At 34.1% G+C, this 16,772-nt stretch overlaps 1 protein-coding gene across 1 annotated transcript; it reads left to right on the forward strand.

Annotated features, from left to right (window-relative positions):
* Window positions 1-207: 207 nt before the first annotated feature.
* On the forward strand, window positions 208-10,963 carry LOC144963100 (uncharacterized). The gene is made up of 5 exons (XM_078896753.1): window positions 208-297; window positions 3,048-3,413; window positions 6,005-6,279; window positions 8,541-8,661; window positions 9,443-10,963. The coding sequence occupies exons 2-5, from the start codon at window positions 3,107-3,109 to the stop codon at window positions 10,816-10,818; spliced, it is 2,079 nt and encodes a 692-aa protein (XP_078752879.1). The 5' UTR covers window positions 208-297; window positions 3,048-3,106; the 3' UTR covers window positions 10,819-10,963.
* The last annotated feature ends 5,809 nt before the right edge of the window (window positions 10,964-16,772 follow it).

Here is a 16,772-nt window from a genome sequence, read left to right on the forward strand (position 1 = left end):
GGACAGGGCCGCTATTACATCAACAAAACACGCAATCAAATGCGTTCATTTTCTTTTAATTTCTAACTCGGGTTTGAAAATCCGTGCAATTTACTAATTTTTCAATGATAAGACTGCACTATTCTTAAAGAAGACTATTATTTTTATAATCGTTACCATCTTCTCACATTCTTGATATAGAAGTGACGTCATATTGTTGTTGTTTTGGTTCACAAGGCCCAGCTGACAAGGTTGATAAACGAAAACGAGTTTTGGAGACTGATCTCGACGATAACGAACAAAAAAAAAAACAAACAGGTGACTATTTAATATCTTATTTTCCAGCTTCTTCCTTTCATACAATGTAAAATGAATGATGATTACATTCTATGACAAATGTTATTTTAATACAATATCTAAATAAACTTAAATAAATGGAGAAACGAGTCCAGCTCGTCTGCCGACCTGGGCCTGATTGATTGGAGTAGGTGCTGCTGAGGGACTGCCTTTGTTGAGACGTGAAAAGGAGACTCTAACTCTATAATTACTCTCAAAATTTGCTTCCTTTTTTTTGTTTAATGCATTGTAGATTTTGAGCAAAATAAAGAAGAATTGATCGGTAACCATGTGGAAAACACCAAACACCTCCGTTACCCGTTGCATTTGCATGATGATACACACTGCCACCTTTCAGTCAGTGCCTAGCTCTTCTGATGCAAATATTATTTTAAAAGAATGAGTAAAAAGTGAGATCACCCCTTATCCCGCGTGTTCATTTATTTGGCCTGCAATAATGATGTGAGACAATGGCATCCCCTACATGAAAATGCCTTGGGAAGCAGAAAAATCGAGCATTTTTAGTTGTTTAAAATTAAAAGTTTAAGTTAATAAAGTGGAACAGGCCTTTTAGACTAAGTTTGTTGTCCTGAATAGATTTTTACATCTTATTCACGATGAGAAATAAAATAAATAAATAATATGCACGAGGCATGTATCTCCACATGAGTGGGTAGTCGCCAACTTGTGCAGAGGTTGTTTTGTAGGTCTCATGGTCATAGTTGACTGAACAGTCCATCATTACGTATCTATATAGAGTTCTTATTTTTTCAAAATATGTAAAATCCTGTATCACAAATATTTTTTTTTCATACTAACTGGTCATAAGCGCCTATTGATTTCTTTTTCTGTCATAGTACAATTATTTAGTTTCATTTGAAACCAATTTTAATAACGAAGTGGCAATTCGGACCCGAGTCTGAATTGCTTCCCGTGGCAATTCGGACTCCTGCCACAATATGCTTGCGCAATCACAGGAAGTGTCGGAAGTCGAAGCTGGGTCGAAAGTGAAGCGTGGTAGGGTGGGGGGGAAGCTGTTCGTTCTCAGTTGTCAGTTGTCAGTCGGTAGGAGGGCAAGTGAGCGAGCAAGTCACGTTTTAGAACTCCCGAAGATGACTATACCTTCAAAAGCGGTGATCTATTATTCCCCTTTGTCTTACTTTTTCTTGGCACTTTTTAATTGTAATTCTAGAACTTTTTACTATCCAATTTCTCCCTTTTTACTGGCGCTGATATGACCTAAATGTGCTGCAAGCACCTTTAAACAAAAAAACAAACAAAACATAGATTAAATATTCGTGGTCTTTGGAGATTACAATTGTAGTCGTTATTGTTAACATTAACAATCAATTTGCCCTCGCATAGATAAAAGAGTGTCTTTGTGTAATGATTGGAAGATTTGATTTGCCATGAGCATGTTCCAAAAGATACATGCATGACATATCTCTACATTATATATTTTGCCATTTGCGGCCGAGAAAAAGTGCGGGTAAAGGAGAATAATATGACTTTGGGCATTGAGCGTTTTATTTAATAGGCAGTATGGGTCGGGCTTTGACAAAAGGCAGTATCTTAATTCTTTTTTAATTGAAAAAATATGCTGTTTTATTTCTAAATATAAAAATAGAGGTGATTCTTGTCAGCAAACCATGCAATAGAGCCCCGCCACTGGGGTAGGGTCAGATTACTAATATACTTCTAATTAATACTAATATTATTAGATAATACTGGACTAGGTGCCTATTAATAAAATAAGCACTGGTTGAATACGGAGAGAAAATGATCAACTCGTAATGGGATGGGGGGGGAGGGGGGTAATCCACAAACGACCGCGGCCTGGACGCAGGGGAGAACATGGTGATACGAGATCAAAGAGAAAAAGCCACCGGCTCTTGGGTTGTGGAAATGGTTGTTGGGGGGGGGGGGGGTGGGGGGGGGTGTGATTATTGTTTTTAATGACTTAGAGATACTCATGAGTGTGTGTGTGTGTGTGTGTGTGTGTTAGGAAGACCAATACAGTTTCTATAACTGCAAACGGAATACTAACTGAGAGTTTCACTAATGATACTAATGATAAGTTCATCATTCGGGCACATTGCATTGCAGTATTCCGAATCGAAGAGCTCTCGGAGACTATTCAGACTCGACCCTGGTTAGCCACGGAGTTCTATTTAGTTTAGACTCGGGGTCCGCATTGCCATGGGAAGCAATTCAGACTCAGGTCCGAATTGCCACTGGAAGCAATTCAGACTCGGGTCCGAATAGCCTTTTCCTTTAAATTTGACCCAAAAATAGACTTTGTATGAATTTTAGTACATGTAAAAAAATCAAATTGTTTCCCTTCCCTTGGTACTAATAAAATTGAAACGCTATGGTACTGAATGGGTTAAATAATTTATTGCTATTACCATTACAATTGGAGTAGTGATGCCACCTGCCTGCAAATGCTCTCTCAAATTATACTTTACATAGAAGCAGTAACTTTTGGAACATAGAAGTAGTAACTTTTGGAATAGCAATTTCTCTTTAAAACATGATTGATGTCAAAGCTTATTATTAAATATTGGGATGTGCATCATCTTTGAATGGTACTCAAAATTTATAAGCTAAGAAGAACCACGGTCAGTGAATATTTTTGAAATTACTAAGCTTGTTTTTAAAAATTATTTTCCTCGTTATTAATTTGTTTCTCTCTCTCTTTTTATTTTTATTTTTTATTTTTTCATGCACAGATATCAAGTTTTCACTTCTTTTCCTGGAGGAACTCAAAGATAAACTCTCCCAAGATACAATGGGAGGAGTTGTCAGTACAGGCCAAGACAATGATGATCTCATTGATAATCTGAAAGAAGCAGAATACATTAAAAGTGCAAATGTAGAGCAAGTCTTCCGGATTGTTGACAGAGCCCATTACTACCTGCCAGAGAGCCGTGATAATGCTTATAAAGACCTAGCTTGGAAAAGTGGCACTCTACACTTATCTGCTCCCTGCATATATTCCGAGGTGATGGAAGCCTTAGATCTCAAGCAAGGGCTTTCTTTTCTCAACTTGGGGAGTGGAACTGGTTATCTCAATACAATGGTTGGATTCATGATAGGTATATTACTATTGTTGTTGTTATTATAAATATTATTATAATTTTTATTACTGTTATTTTTATTATTATTATTATTATTATTATTATTATTATTATTATTATTATTATTATTATTATTATTATTATTATTATTATTATTATTATTATTATTATTGTGCGGCGATGTGGTCTTGTGGCATGACACTTGCCTTTGGACCATAAGGTACAGGGTTCAAGTCCTGCTCTTAGTGGCACGTTGTTGAGTCCTTGGAAAATGTTTTTTACTCACATTCTTTCACTGTACTCAGGTGTAAAATGAGTGCACTGTTAACAGCATTGTTTCTGTCTGAAGATTGCCTAACAGGTGTCATGTCTCATCCTTCATGTTAAGTAAGTATATTGCTGTTGGCTAGGGACCTTTTGTAAAGTGCTTTGAATAGGTTTAGTGGATATTGCGCTGTATAAATGCTCAATTTTATTATTGTTATTTATTTTTAAAATTATTTTTATTATTGTCACTACTACACTAACAGTTTCCCTCTCAAATTCCATAAGTGCCTCCCTGCATTACAATTGCAACATGATAGATGATGCACAATATTGCTATTTGTTCAGATATGCTCTTCATATGGTCCCTAATGTCGCAGAAACAGCCTGAGCTTCATTTTTGTGTGGATGAAAGTGTTCCTTTGAGGTTGCTTAATATTCAACAATCCACCCACCTTACTTAAACACTGTAACAATGAGACCATATATTTATAATACTAACACTTCACTTGTCAGAATTTTTGGAGCAGTGAGAAACAGATGACATCCACTGTTCTCCTCGATCGCTAATGTTATTCTCACTATTTTCATTTCACAACTCCTCACTACACAAAATGATCATTTGTGGAAACTCTTTCTTTTTAGCGATGGACACCTTCATTCTGGGTGGGGTTCCTGACCTCCCATAGTGGGCAGGGAGGTACTTACTGTGACTCCTATCCCCCTATATCTGTTTTCCAATTTGCTTTCTGTCTTTGTCTTGGAATGAGATTACTTTGTTTTGTCCTGTCCCTGGCCAGATGCCCTTGCTGAGAGGGAAACAGTCAAATGTAGAGATAGTTTTGGGAGATGATATTTTTTTCCTTGTAAATCATCTCTATTATGCACTGCATTATGTTTTGTTTTTTTACATATTATATATGATTTGTTAACATTTGAGTGCATTCCTCTTAGTAGGGGCCTGTGCTTGTATTGTGTCTGGATGAGACTTTTAGGTGATCTTAAACTAAGTACTTTGATACTGTGCTCACGGAATCCACATCTGTTTCCTATTTGCAGCAATTCCCATTTGTCTTGCCTTTTCTTGGGTGCTTTAATTGTAATTCTAGAACTTTTTACCATCCCATTTTCTTCTTTTACTGGCGCTGATATGACCTTAATGTGTTGCAAGCACCATAAAACCCTTAAAATAAAAAAAATAAAAAAACCTTCACTGTCATTTCTACATTCATCAGTAGCCTGTTTTTCTCACTGTCCTCCTTAACAGTTGTTTCCCGGTATTGGAGATCCTTAGGCTTTTACTACATGGCGATATATTTTGGAAGGGAGTTCCTAATAAGGGGTGCCAATTATTCAAACTCCAATTTTGCGAGTCATATTTGCTTCACGAGTATGTGATTATCAGACTTTTGATCTCAGATTTCTAGATGGGACATAGAATTTAAGTATGTCATTAATGTATCCAGTACAATCAGAAAATCAGAAAACAGCAGAACAAGTAAACAACTTTGTATATCTTGAAAAATTTATCATAGACGATGCAAGAAGTGGGGCAGAAATAAAAAAGAACATTGTGAATTAAGTCCTCCAACAAGACTTTGGCTTAACAAATGTTACATCAGGTTAATATTTTTTTATGGCTGTGAAACTTGGACGTTGACAACTGGTCTTGAGAAGAGAATTGAAGCATTTGAAATGTGACTGTATAAAAAACATCTTAGAAAGAAAGGAAAGCAAATGAACAAATTTAGACACTCGACATAACACAGAGGACCATCAAGCAAAGGAAAATGGCCTACCACATTCATATTGGAAGGCATGAAACAATCTTAAAGAGGATATTGGAAGGAAAAGTAGATGGAAAGCGAGGTATAGGAAGAATTTTGAAAAGTTGGCAGCAAATTATCAAAGAGGTGGCATCAATAAAGATAAACAAATGTTGCGAAATTGCCCATGATAGAAAGAGAAGGAACCCAGATGATGATTTTTTCAAATTGAAATAAATATTTATATATATTAACGTAATTGTTTTCTGTCTTAACAAATGGTAGCCTGTGCAATGGACATTGAAAGAATACCCATGTGCGTGTGTATGTGTGTGTAGTGTTTGTGTGATTTTTTTATCATGAGTAAACTGTGGTGAGGGAGATCCCCAGGCAATGTCCATTTCAGAGTACAATGTTGTTGATCATTATCAGATTATCTACAGCAGTGGCAGGCCGTTTTTTCTCAGTCATTGACGAGCACTGTAAGTTTGTTTTTGCATTTTAGAATGTAAGAAATCTATATACTTAAAGTTAAAGGAAAGAATATTCTATATAATCAAAAAATTTTCATTGGTTCAGGTCCTCATGGAATTAACCATGGTATTGAACTACATGCTGAAAACGTTGAATATGCTGAAGAAAGATTGAGAGAATTCAAAGAGAAAAGCAAAAAGTTTGATGATCTTGAGATTGGAGAACCAACATTTGTCCAAGGGAACTGTCTTAATCTGGCCCCAGATAACCGGAGATATGATAGAGTTTATTGTGGAGCTGCCTGCCCACCAGAGTTGAAGAGTACCATTCAGAATTTGCTAAAAATTAACGGTATTCTTGTGGTGCCTGTTGGAGATCAGGTAAGAATGTGGAATACAATTAACAAACGCTTTCGCTCTAAGTAACATATGGTTTGGTCTCCAAATGATCTGGTACACTTATATGGATAATACTTTCTCTGTATTTTTCTTTATGATTTTGCTAATGTTTGCTTAGTAATTTACATAAAACATTAGTAATACACCATGCAATCATTATGAATGTAAAAGGAAAGAAGCAACAAGAAGAATATATATCTTGATTGAAAGAGGAATTTAGTATGTGCATAAGCAAGAGATTTGTTAAGCATTTATCTGTAATATAAGATTATTACAAACACTGATAAAATTTCCTACTTTAATGGCATTAAATTTTGAAAATATTTCCCATTTTATATGATTGTTGCTAATTTCCTATTGGATTATTTTCATTCAATCTAAATGTTGCACATTTTTTCTAGAATTTAGGAGAAGTGATAGATTAGATTCAGATCTTCAATTTCTGAGTTGATTTGTCAGTCAATTATTTTTATTTAATTTAAATCGATTTGACATACAAAAATTCAATGAAGTTGTTCTTTAGAGCCATAAAACTCATGGAAAAAAAATTATTCTGGTCTCTGTAGCGACGCAGGTCTGTTGCAAATTTTTTTTTTTTACCAGATATAATTCCACATTAACCCCAGCTACATAATCTTTGCAGAGCGCTTGAAAAAAGTTCTGACTCATGCGGCTTTGAATTAGATTTGTTGGCCTCTGAGTAAAGTTCTCTACCAATTGATCGAGCATGTTCCTGCTCTGAATCATTTTGAAATTATAATGTACAGTAAAATTACTTTAGACCAAAAGAAGCTAAACCGAAAAATACCTTAAACCACAAAGAATTTAATAAATTGTACTAGTTTCTTCATTATCTTTATACTAATTCTTACGATGAACCGAAATACTTCTAAGAAGGACTTTCTTTAAACCGAAACAACTTGAGAGCACCTTCCTTTATTCTCTCTCTATATTTCTTCAAAAATTCGGGAAGGTGGCCACACGTAATAATGCCCGGCGATATTAAACAAAGAGCGTAAGTATAAGATGAGGGTGTGGGTGGGGGTAGGCAAACACTTCAATCACTGCACTTGGGCTTGGCTAACACCACAATCGCACAGACTGGAAAAGGAAGACAGCGGGTGACTGGCAGGCGAAAAATGAGGAAAGAGGGGGAGTTGGGGTGTAGAATCACGCAAGCGAGATGTTCTCGCTCGTGTGTTGATGCTTTGGAACTGACTGGATTTTCAACACGTGAATAAGGAGTGGGGGGGGGGGTGGTAGACAACTTACCATTGACATGCCATTTCATTTCCACTTTGTTTAAATGTGTGTGTGTGTAGAGGGGGGGGGGGGGGGGTTCTAATGTAGTTAGGCCTTTGAACCTAATGGCTTTTCAACAAAAGAGAGATGCCTAGTAGACAGCTTAGCATTGACACGCCTTTTCATTTCTATTTCACTTCACCTCTTAGTAGCTGCGCGTCATTCATTATCAATTATCGCACAAGAACTTTTGATCTTATTTTAGCTTTGCATTTTACTAAAAGATGTCTAAAAAAAGCACTGTGCTTACACGTTGGAGTTTAAAATCAAAATACTATGTGAAGTCGATGAAAAAAAAGTTGATCAAGATGGAGATATGTAAAATACACAGCATCCCGAACTCAACTCTTTCAACAATTTTGAATTGAAAACGAAAACCCCCAAAAATATTTTTAAAACACAAAAAAAAAAAAAAATATTTTTTAATGGTTACGAAGACGGCATTTTTTCAACAACTCCATTTAATGGGAAACCCATGATACCATTAAATGAGCAAATTCCTTAAATAGTTACTACCCTTGAAAAACATTGCAAAATGGGAACTTGCTTTAAACCAAAATGTCTTTAAACCGAAATGGTTTAGAAGGTCCCCAAAATTTCGGTTTAAAGTAATTCTACTGTATTGTGAAAGTTTATTTCTACCTCCCTCATGGCTCATATTTACTGTAATGAATCTTACGTGCTCTTTTTCGCCCAATGGATAATTGTTTTAAAGATTTACTATTAATTTATTTATTTTATGGAATGAAATATACACTTGACTGTTAACTGTCAAAAAAAGCTATAAGCAAAGAGTCAAACCACATTTGAGTGTTTGATTGTGAATTGAATGAATAGGAAAGAACAGATACTTGTAAATTGTTATAATCCTGATAATGATAAATTATTTCCCCTCTGTTAACATTTTTCTCTCTTGTTTTTTTTTTTTTTTTTTTTACCAGCTCTTAAAAGTAAAGAGAATAAGCGAAATAGAGTTCACAGCTGATAATGTTCTACCTGTTTCCTTTGCCTCTCTCTGTGTTCCTCCAACGAGTAGTGAACCAGCAGAACTCATTCTAATGCGTAAGTATTTTTCTCTAATACTTTGATCTAATTACCCAATCACTCCAAAATAATTACAGTGGAATCCTGCTAAAGCCAACACTGCTGGACCGGTAAGATTGGTTGACTTTAAGCAATGTTGACTTTATCCATTATCAATGGAACATACTTAGACAAGAACAGACAATTTGGAACCAACAACAGGTGTTGACATTAAGCAGAAGTTGACTTTATGTGGATTCCAATCCTTTATAGAGTCTTTAGGCTAACAGAGCTTTAGAATTTAAATATTACTGCATCTGAGATCTTTTTACATCTTTTACCCCTCATACATGATGACTTGAAATCCAAACAGTTCTTTTTACAGTCTCTAGTCCTCTCTTCTCTGGACAAGTCAATTATCAATCCACGATTAATCAGTCTTTAGTCTCCCAGTTTCACTACTGACTCTATTCCTCAGTGCCAAACAACAATATTTTCTTTAAAATCTCAATCATAGTGTAATTTTTTATTAACTTAATTTTGTAGCCATGCTGTCCACACATAATTAAAGAAGCTGTTTTCTGATTATGAAATATTAGAAAAAATATTTACTTAAATTCGGGTGTATGAATTCTGTAAAATTATTCATTAATTATTATTTTTTTCCCTTTAATTTCAGAAGCAAATATTTGTTTCCTTTCCTCTATTGTTGTTTACCTGTAAAATTTTCGGTGTCAAGGTATGACAAATTCTCTCTACCAAACTGTATTAACTATATCAGTGAATCTTAATCTCTCTCCCTCATTTTTTTATCTTTCAGCCGAAGTGAATCCACTTTCCCTGCAAAACCAATGTGCGATTGCAGTGAGAAACGCAATCCGTCAGAACTTTTGTTTTGATATACCTGAATCTAAAGAGACCACATCAAAACAAAGTAAGAAGCTTCAAGCTACAAGGATATTTCAGCAAGAAAATGTAAGGCTACCACTTAACTTCTTACCTACTGCTCAGAGGCTAATGATTTTGGGGGCATTCGGAAATAGTGATGACAGTAACAACTCTGATGATGATCAAACAGATGATTCACTCTTAGATCTTCAACTACAGAGGCATGCTCAGGAACGTCAGAGGGCAGAGGAAAGAAGGAAGAGAGAGAGAAACAAGGGTAATACAGAGGAAGTTGACTCTAGCTTATCCGACGAAGAGATGAATGATGTGGAGGAATCTCATGGTGGTAACAATAAATCTGGACAAATGAACTCGAGTGATAACAATAATTATCACAGTTTGAAGTCTGTCAGTGAGGATGTTGAATCCATGGATAGTGAGGATGGAATTGTGGCAGATGATGAAGGTGATGAAGAAGATGAATTTCACGATAAATCAAAAGAGTTTTCCTACAAATTTGGGAAAAAAAGAAAAGAAGATATTGTAATGGACCAGACAAATTCACAACCAGAATGTGCAAGCTGTTCATCATCAGCCAATGAGCATTCATCAAAGAGCAAGAAGGATGTTGCAGAAATGTGGAAAGGAAAAGAGAAAGTTTCTTCAAAGCCAAATTTGTCTCTTTCCTCAGATGAGGAAGACCAATTGGTTGCTAATGCCACAACATCTTCAGGTCCTATTCAGGTGGTAACATCATCATACCCTCGTCGCTACAAAACATCTTACAGCACAAGTGCTGAAGCTTCAGAGACTTCTGGTTTTGGATCTCTAGGGGATGACACCTTCCACATTGGAAGTCTTCAGTCAAACTCTGTCTTCTGTGATAGTAGAGATGAGGATGGAGATATCACTGACGAAACGTCTTTTGATGATGCTTGGGCATTTACAAGTAACCAAACTGATAGTCAAAATAGAGAAAAGGCTCCCTCGCTCAAGTCTTCCAGAAATGGGGGTCAAGGTCCCAAGTCTTTGAATTCTAATGGGAATAAAACTATTGAAGAAGAGGATATGGATGAAAATGAAAATGAAACAAAAAGAAATGACCCTATCAGTGACCATCATAACAGCACCGATGATGAGGATTTAAGTAGTTCAGAAGAAGATGATGACATAGATGATATGGGTAGTAAAAGAAAATACACTCCATCAGAGCCAAGAGGTCCTGACTTTACTGCCTTTTTGAGGAAACAAGTGGAAACGCTTCCTATTCCTAACTCTCTCAAATTGTTTATTTTACGATACAGATGAAAATGTCAATTTACTTGTTTGATTGTTTGGTTAACCATGCCAAGAAAAATGACATGATTTATAGGCTCATCCTCATAAGGATCTCCAGTTGTTTTGTTTTTGTTTTTTTTATTAATGCTTGACAACTCTTTCAGCTTATTTTTTTGTAACGTTTTCCAATAAATTTTGTTGGTGTTTCACCATAGACTATCTGCTGATAAGGAAATATCCGAATAGGTCTGTTTTCATGGGAAATCAACATCCACATTTAGGGAAAATCAAAATTTAATTAAATAATTTTCAATACCTATAGGGTTTCCGTTTGGATTGTAAATCTGAAGTCAAATGTAGTCCAATTTCGTTCAGGGAAGTAATAATTATTATGAGTATAACTTTTTTTTTCTTTCAGTTGAAATAGTTTGTTTTAAGATTGCTCTTGCAATTTGATTGCCTACAAGTATATCTCTAATCCATACTTTGATTTCCGATTAAGTGAATGTCAAACAGAATTTTATACCCATATTAAAGAATGTTGATCAATTTTAAAGTTTGATTGGATAGTGAAATTTATGGATATGTAACACAAAATTATATTCATAAGTGATTTGTGTTTCTTGTTGCAACTTTGATTTTGAAAATGATATAATATGTATTGTAATAATTCATTATCGATATTCGTGACTCAACACAGTTCAAATTGTATTGCTACATATCATTATGGATATGATGGTGATGATGATGATGATTATGATTATGACAATGAGGATGATGTTTATTATAATTATAATTATATTTATTATTATTATTATTATTATTATTTTATTGTTGTTACTATTATTATTATCATCATCATCATTATTATTATTATTATTATTATTATTATTATTATTATTATTATTATTATTATTTATTATTTTTATTGCTGTTGTTATTTGCTTTTGTTATTATTATTATTTTTATTATTATTATTATTATATTATTATTATTATTATTATTATTATTATTATTATTATTATTATTATATTATTATATTATATTATTATATTTTTTATTATTATTATTATTATTATTATTATTATTATTATTATAAAAGGCATTAAACTGAAAATATAGTATTAAGTTTATGAGAACTAAAGAGAAGGGGTATACTTCTTCATGTAGACTGACTAAATCGGCTAGACTGAGCATTACTTTAGATGTTATATATCGGAAGCAAAGAGAAAAAATATTGTACCCTCCTGATCATCTCTTGTCTCTAGTGTATTTTTAACGGTCTCAATTTTACTCAAAAGCTTGAGACTAGCAGACAGATTGTTCTAACTATAAGCAGAATGTATTTTGGAATAAAGAGTGAAGATGACTTAATGAATTCGAATTTAATGGAGGGATATCTAAAGGAAAATTCTGATTTCCTAACTGCCTAGAACATTTTATTGATATGATTTTTGCATTACTTTTTTTGATATGGAGAAAATTTGAAATCATTTTTGATTCATTGAATACTTGAAATCTGTTTGTTTTTGTAGGGTTTTTGTTTTTTTTTTCCCCTCCAAGTCACAAGATAATGCATTTTATTTTTCTCGTGAAAATTTAACCTTGAAATTCTACATCCTTCTGCTTTTCTCCACTGGGCGAAGTACATTTTAATTTATTTATTTACTTACTTATCTATTTATTTATTTATCGATCTATTGATTTATTTTATTTATTTTTGTAATCTAAAGGGGAAAAAATGAAAAAAATAAAAATTAACCGGTATTAACGAACCCAAGGCCCAACCTCATCTATTTTTCGTCTTTTGAAATCTTGTTAAGGTGGAGAAAATGTTGATTTTTATATATGAGGAATTTAATGTATAGTTTTACTCTTTCGAGGTATGGCAACCTTTTGTAGTGATGGCCTTTCATGGAGAATATAATTAACTTACTTTTATTATTTCATGTCCTATTCATTCATTTTTTTGTATGAAGGTATATATTTACGTATTGAAATTAAAGTTATGGTACTTTATATTATGATGATGTGTGAGTAAATGCTATGTGGGTGTTTGTGTGTGTGTGTGTGTGTTGTATGTGATGGTGTCCTCTGTGTGTGTGTGTGTGTGTGTGTTTGTGATTGAATGTGTAATGTGAGTGTGTAATATAAAATTCCTCATAAAGTTTCATATAAACACTTCATCTTGAACCTACATCGGCAGCTTATTTTCCAATGTAAGCAATAATTTGTCTTTCAAAGAAATAAGAATTATATCAAAGTGATCCTTTTGGGACGTTACAATGTTTTAAATGATTTTCTTTTCATGTGGGGAGAAAAATAAGCTGGTGAAGGGTTTGGTTTTCGGGAAACAAAGTGTTTTGTGAAAATTAAGCTATATAATATTCTTACAACTGATTGGGTGTATATAATTCATCATAATGTAATTACTGTATTATTGATAAAAGTCTTTCACATTATCCACAGATACTGCTATATTGCTGACATTTTTTAAAAGTTCTATTTGTTTCTTCCAAATGCTATTTTCTTTTTTTTTTGTGGGGGGGGTGTTGTTTTATTTTAATATTCATGACAATTATAGTTTTCTTTCTTTGGAAAAAAAAGCATGGGTCAATGGCTGGCTTAGTCAGACTGATAATTATTGGGTAATTGAAATTTATGTGTAATATTTGGATTTTGTTGTGCAGTTAGTAGAGATTATCTGGATTACAACTTTAAAGTTTGGGGGGAAAATGATTTAGGAAATGTATATATTTTTAAAAAATTTATTGAAGATTCTAAAAATATCATCTTCTTGGTTTCAATTACAAATTGACAAACGCATTACCAGGACTCTGCTTTAGGGACTTTCACTGAGATGGAGACAATCATATTATGGATGCCTTTTTAAAAATACTTTTTCTTTTTAAAGTATTTTTTTTATTGTAAACCATTGTAAAAGAATGCGTCTTAAGCGCCGGAAAATTCCTAGAATTAAAGTAATCCATTGAAATTAAATTTTATATTTATTACATTATGATGTCCGACTCGCTATTACAGTAACCTAATTCTTTTTTTTTAAATATAAATATATTAAGAGATTTAAAAGAATTTTCAATATTTTGATATAGTTTTTGTTGTTTGTTATTTTTGAATTAATAATTCTAATTTTATTCCTTTATCTTTCCGATTTATTTTCAATCTCTTTTTTTTCTGACTTATTTTCACTTAAATTTACTATTAAGATCTGTGGATAGTTTCTCTCGCCGACATGTGGGTACATAATAATGTTGTATGTATTGTTTATAGATGAAATATTGTAATTCATACGTTCATGAATCTACATCATGCAGGGAGGCATTGAATAACAATTGACTGATAATCTAATCACAGAAACTGTTTGAGTTGGTACACTAATTATGTGTATAGTATAATGATGATTTTAATATGTGGTCATAAACGACTTTATTGGTAGGTTTGTTATAGTAATGTAAATAAAGTCATGATAATTACTTCAAAATAAGTTTTGTACTTTTTTTGGTTTCTTATAGGGAGACCACGAAGTTGAGATATTATGTGTAAGCACCTTTGTTGTCTCAGCTAACCCCTTTTTTATCTGAATCATCGTTGCTATTCTGTGCCTTTAATCTGAGGTGAGATCATTTGAATGGGTGGGGTCTTTTGACCTCCCACGGTTGTCGAGTAAGGCCACGAAGCTAAAATATTATATGTAAGCGAGGTTCTATAAAGAAGCACATGTGTTGTCACTGCTATCCCCTTTACTATCTGAATCATCGTTGTTGTTCTGTGCCTTTGTTCGGAGGTGAGATCATTTGGTTGGATGGGGTTTTTTGACCGCCAAAGTTGGGCGATGAGGTTACCTTTGCAGTGTCTTCTCTCCCCCTTTATACACTAATTGCAAGGTTCCTTTCTGCTTTTGTCTTGGAATACGATTACTTTGTTTTTGTCTTGCCCATGACCAGAGTCCTTGGCTGAAAGGGAAACTGTCACGTTTATATCATTAAAACATATATTTTATTTCCTTGTAATTGTAAATTATTAAGATATCTACTGATAGTTTTGATGTTTTTTTAAAATATAATGCTGTGTAAACGTTTGAATGTCTTCCTATGGGTGGGGTTCCTGACCTCCCAAAGTGAACAGGGAGGTCACTTACTGTCTTCTATCCCCCTATATCTGTTTTCTGAGTTGCTTTCTGTCTGTCTTGGAATGGGATAACTTGTTTTTGTTCTGGCCATTGCTGGAGTCCTTGGCTGAGAGGGAAACAGTCAAATGTATAGTATTAGCTTTGTGAGGTGCTGTGTTTTCCTTGTAAATTGTAAATCATCTCTCTATTATGTACTGTTATACTTTTTGTTTTGAATATATTGTATCATGAATTATAGTGGGGACTTATGCTTGTGTCTGAATGAGACTTTAGGTGATCTCAAACGTGGTACACCGATGGTGTGCTCTTGGAATTTTCATATGTTCCATTTTTTAACCATACCCCCTTGCCTTACTCTTTCTTGTGTGCTTTCAATTGTAAATCTATAACTTTTGACTATCCCATTTTCTGCCTTTTTACTGGCGCTGAAATTACTTAATTGTGTTGCAAGCGCCGTAAAACCCTTAAAAACAAAAACAAACAATGTATGTATTCCTCTTTGTGAGATCTTGTGCTTGAGCCTGGATGGGATTTTTGGATGATCTCAAAAATACCACATTGATAGTTTGCTTTTGTAATCTACTTCTGTTCTCATGTATGACCATCCCCTTTGTCTTACATTTTAACAAGTGTTTTTAATCGTAAATCTAGATTTATTTTACTATTCCATCCTCCTTTTTACTGGTGCTGAAATGACCGAATAGTGCCGCAAGCGCCGTTAAACATTAAAACATTAAAAAAATAAAAAAAATAAAAACAACAAACCATTTGGTTTTGACTGGGTCCTGCCTAGGGGTAATTGTTCAGGACTCACTCATATTGAATTATATTTTTGTGAGTTTTGAGACATTTTTCTTTTACAAATTATCTCTCAAGTGGTAGGACCAGAGTCCATCCCGGGCACTGTAGTGTTAAACGAACAGTAACTCATTAACTCACTACACTTTGAATAGAACTCCAGTAAATCTTTTACTTTTCAGCAGATCTAACAGCTCCAGCTACCCAGCCATGGCGGGGTGGACAGGTCGAAAAAAAAAAGCAATTTCTCAACTCAGGGTCCAAAACTACATTTAACCCTCTCCTTACCATCACAACACTCCCTGTGATCCTAAACAAAAACCTCACAACACTTGGACAAAGCATTAGTCTCATAACGGCAGGGGACCTTGAAAATCTGAGAACCCTAGCAGAGGACCGGCAATATTGGAGACACCTCACACAGGAAATACTGGAAACAGCCAAGGCGACCCGATCTTTCGGTCGAGACGCGAAAGGCATCTAAGTCAAGAACTTACCATCTGCATCAAAATCGTCACATTTGTTACGACACAATATATACATTTTTTCTGATTCAGATTTATTTTGTACATCACACACTCTGAAGAATGATATTTGTTTAATTAATAAGAACATAACGTTGCTTTGTAGAGAGCTTGTTTGAGTTTAAAAAATCAATTTTTTCTGCTGGGAAAGCCTACAATTTTTGGGAAAATACTGAAAAGGATCGGTAAGAAGAGAGTTAAAAAAAAAAAAAAGAAGAAAAGAAAAATGTCCACCCACTTCTGATTGAAATACATAATACCATTTGGGAAAGTCAACTGAGACCATTCGTCTCAAAACGGTATTATGATTATGTCGAGGTGAGAAAGCTTCATAAAATCCAATGAAAAGCTCGTTTTAAAATTTGAGTTGAAATTAAAGTATGCCTTCATTGATGACGTTGGATTGTGTTTCGTTAACTTTCACCAATAAAGACAAGGAGTTCTTCAGAGGCATTTAGACCCATAGAGTCGGATTTAATCCGGTTTCTACAGCGGACAGTCGCTGTTGTTTT

The sequence above is a fragment of the Berghia stephanieae genome, chromosome 1 (genome assembly GCF_034508935.2).
Source record: "Berghia stephanieae isolate SIO BIC M18660-M18661 chromosome 1, UCSD_Bste_1.3, whole genome shotgun sequence".
In the NCBI taxonomy this organism is placed as follows: Eukaryota; Metazoa; Mollusca; class Gastropoda; order Nudibranchia; family Aeolidiidae; genus Berghia; species Berghia stephanieae.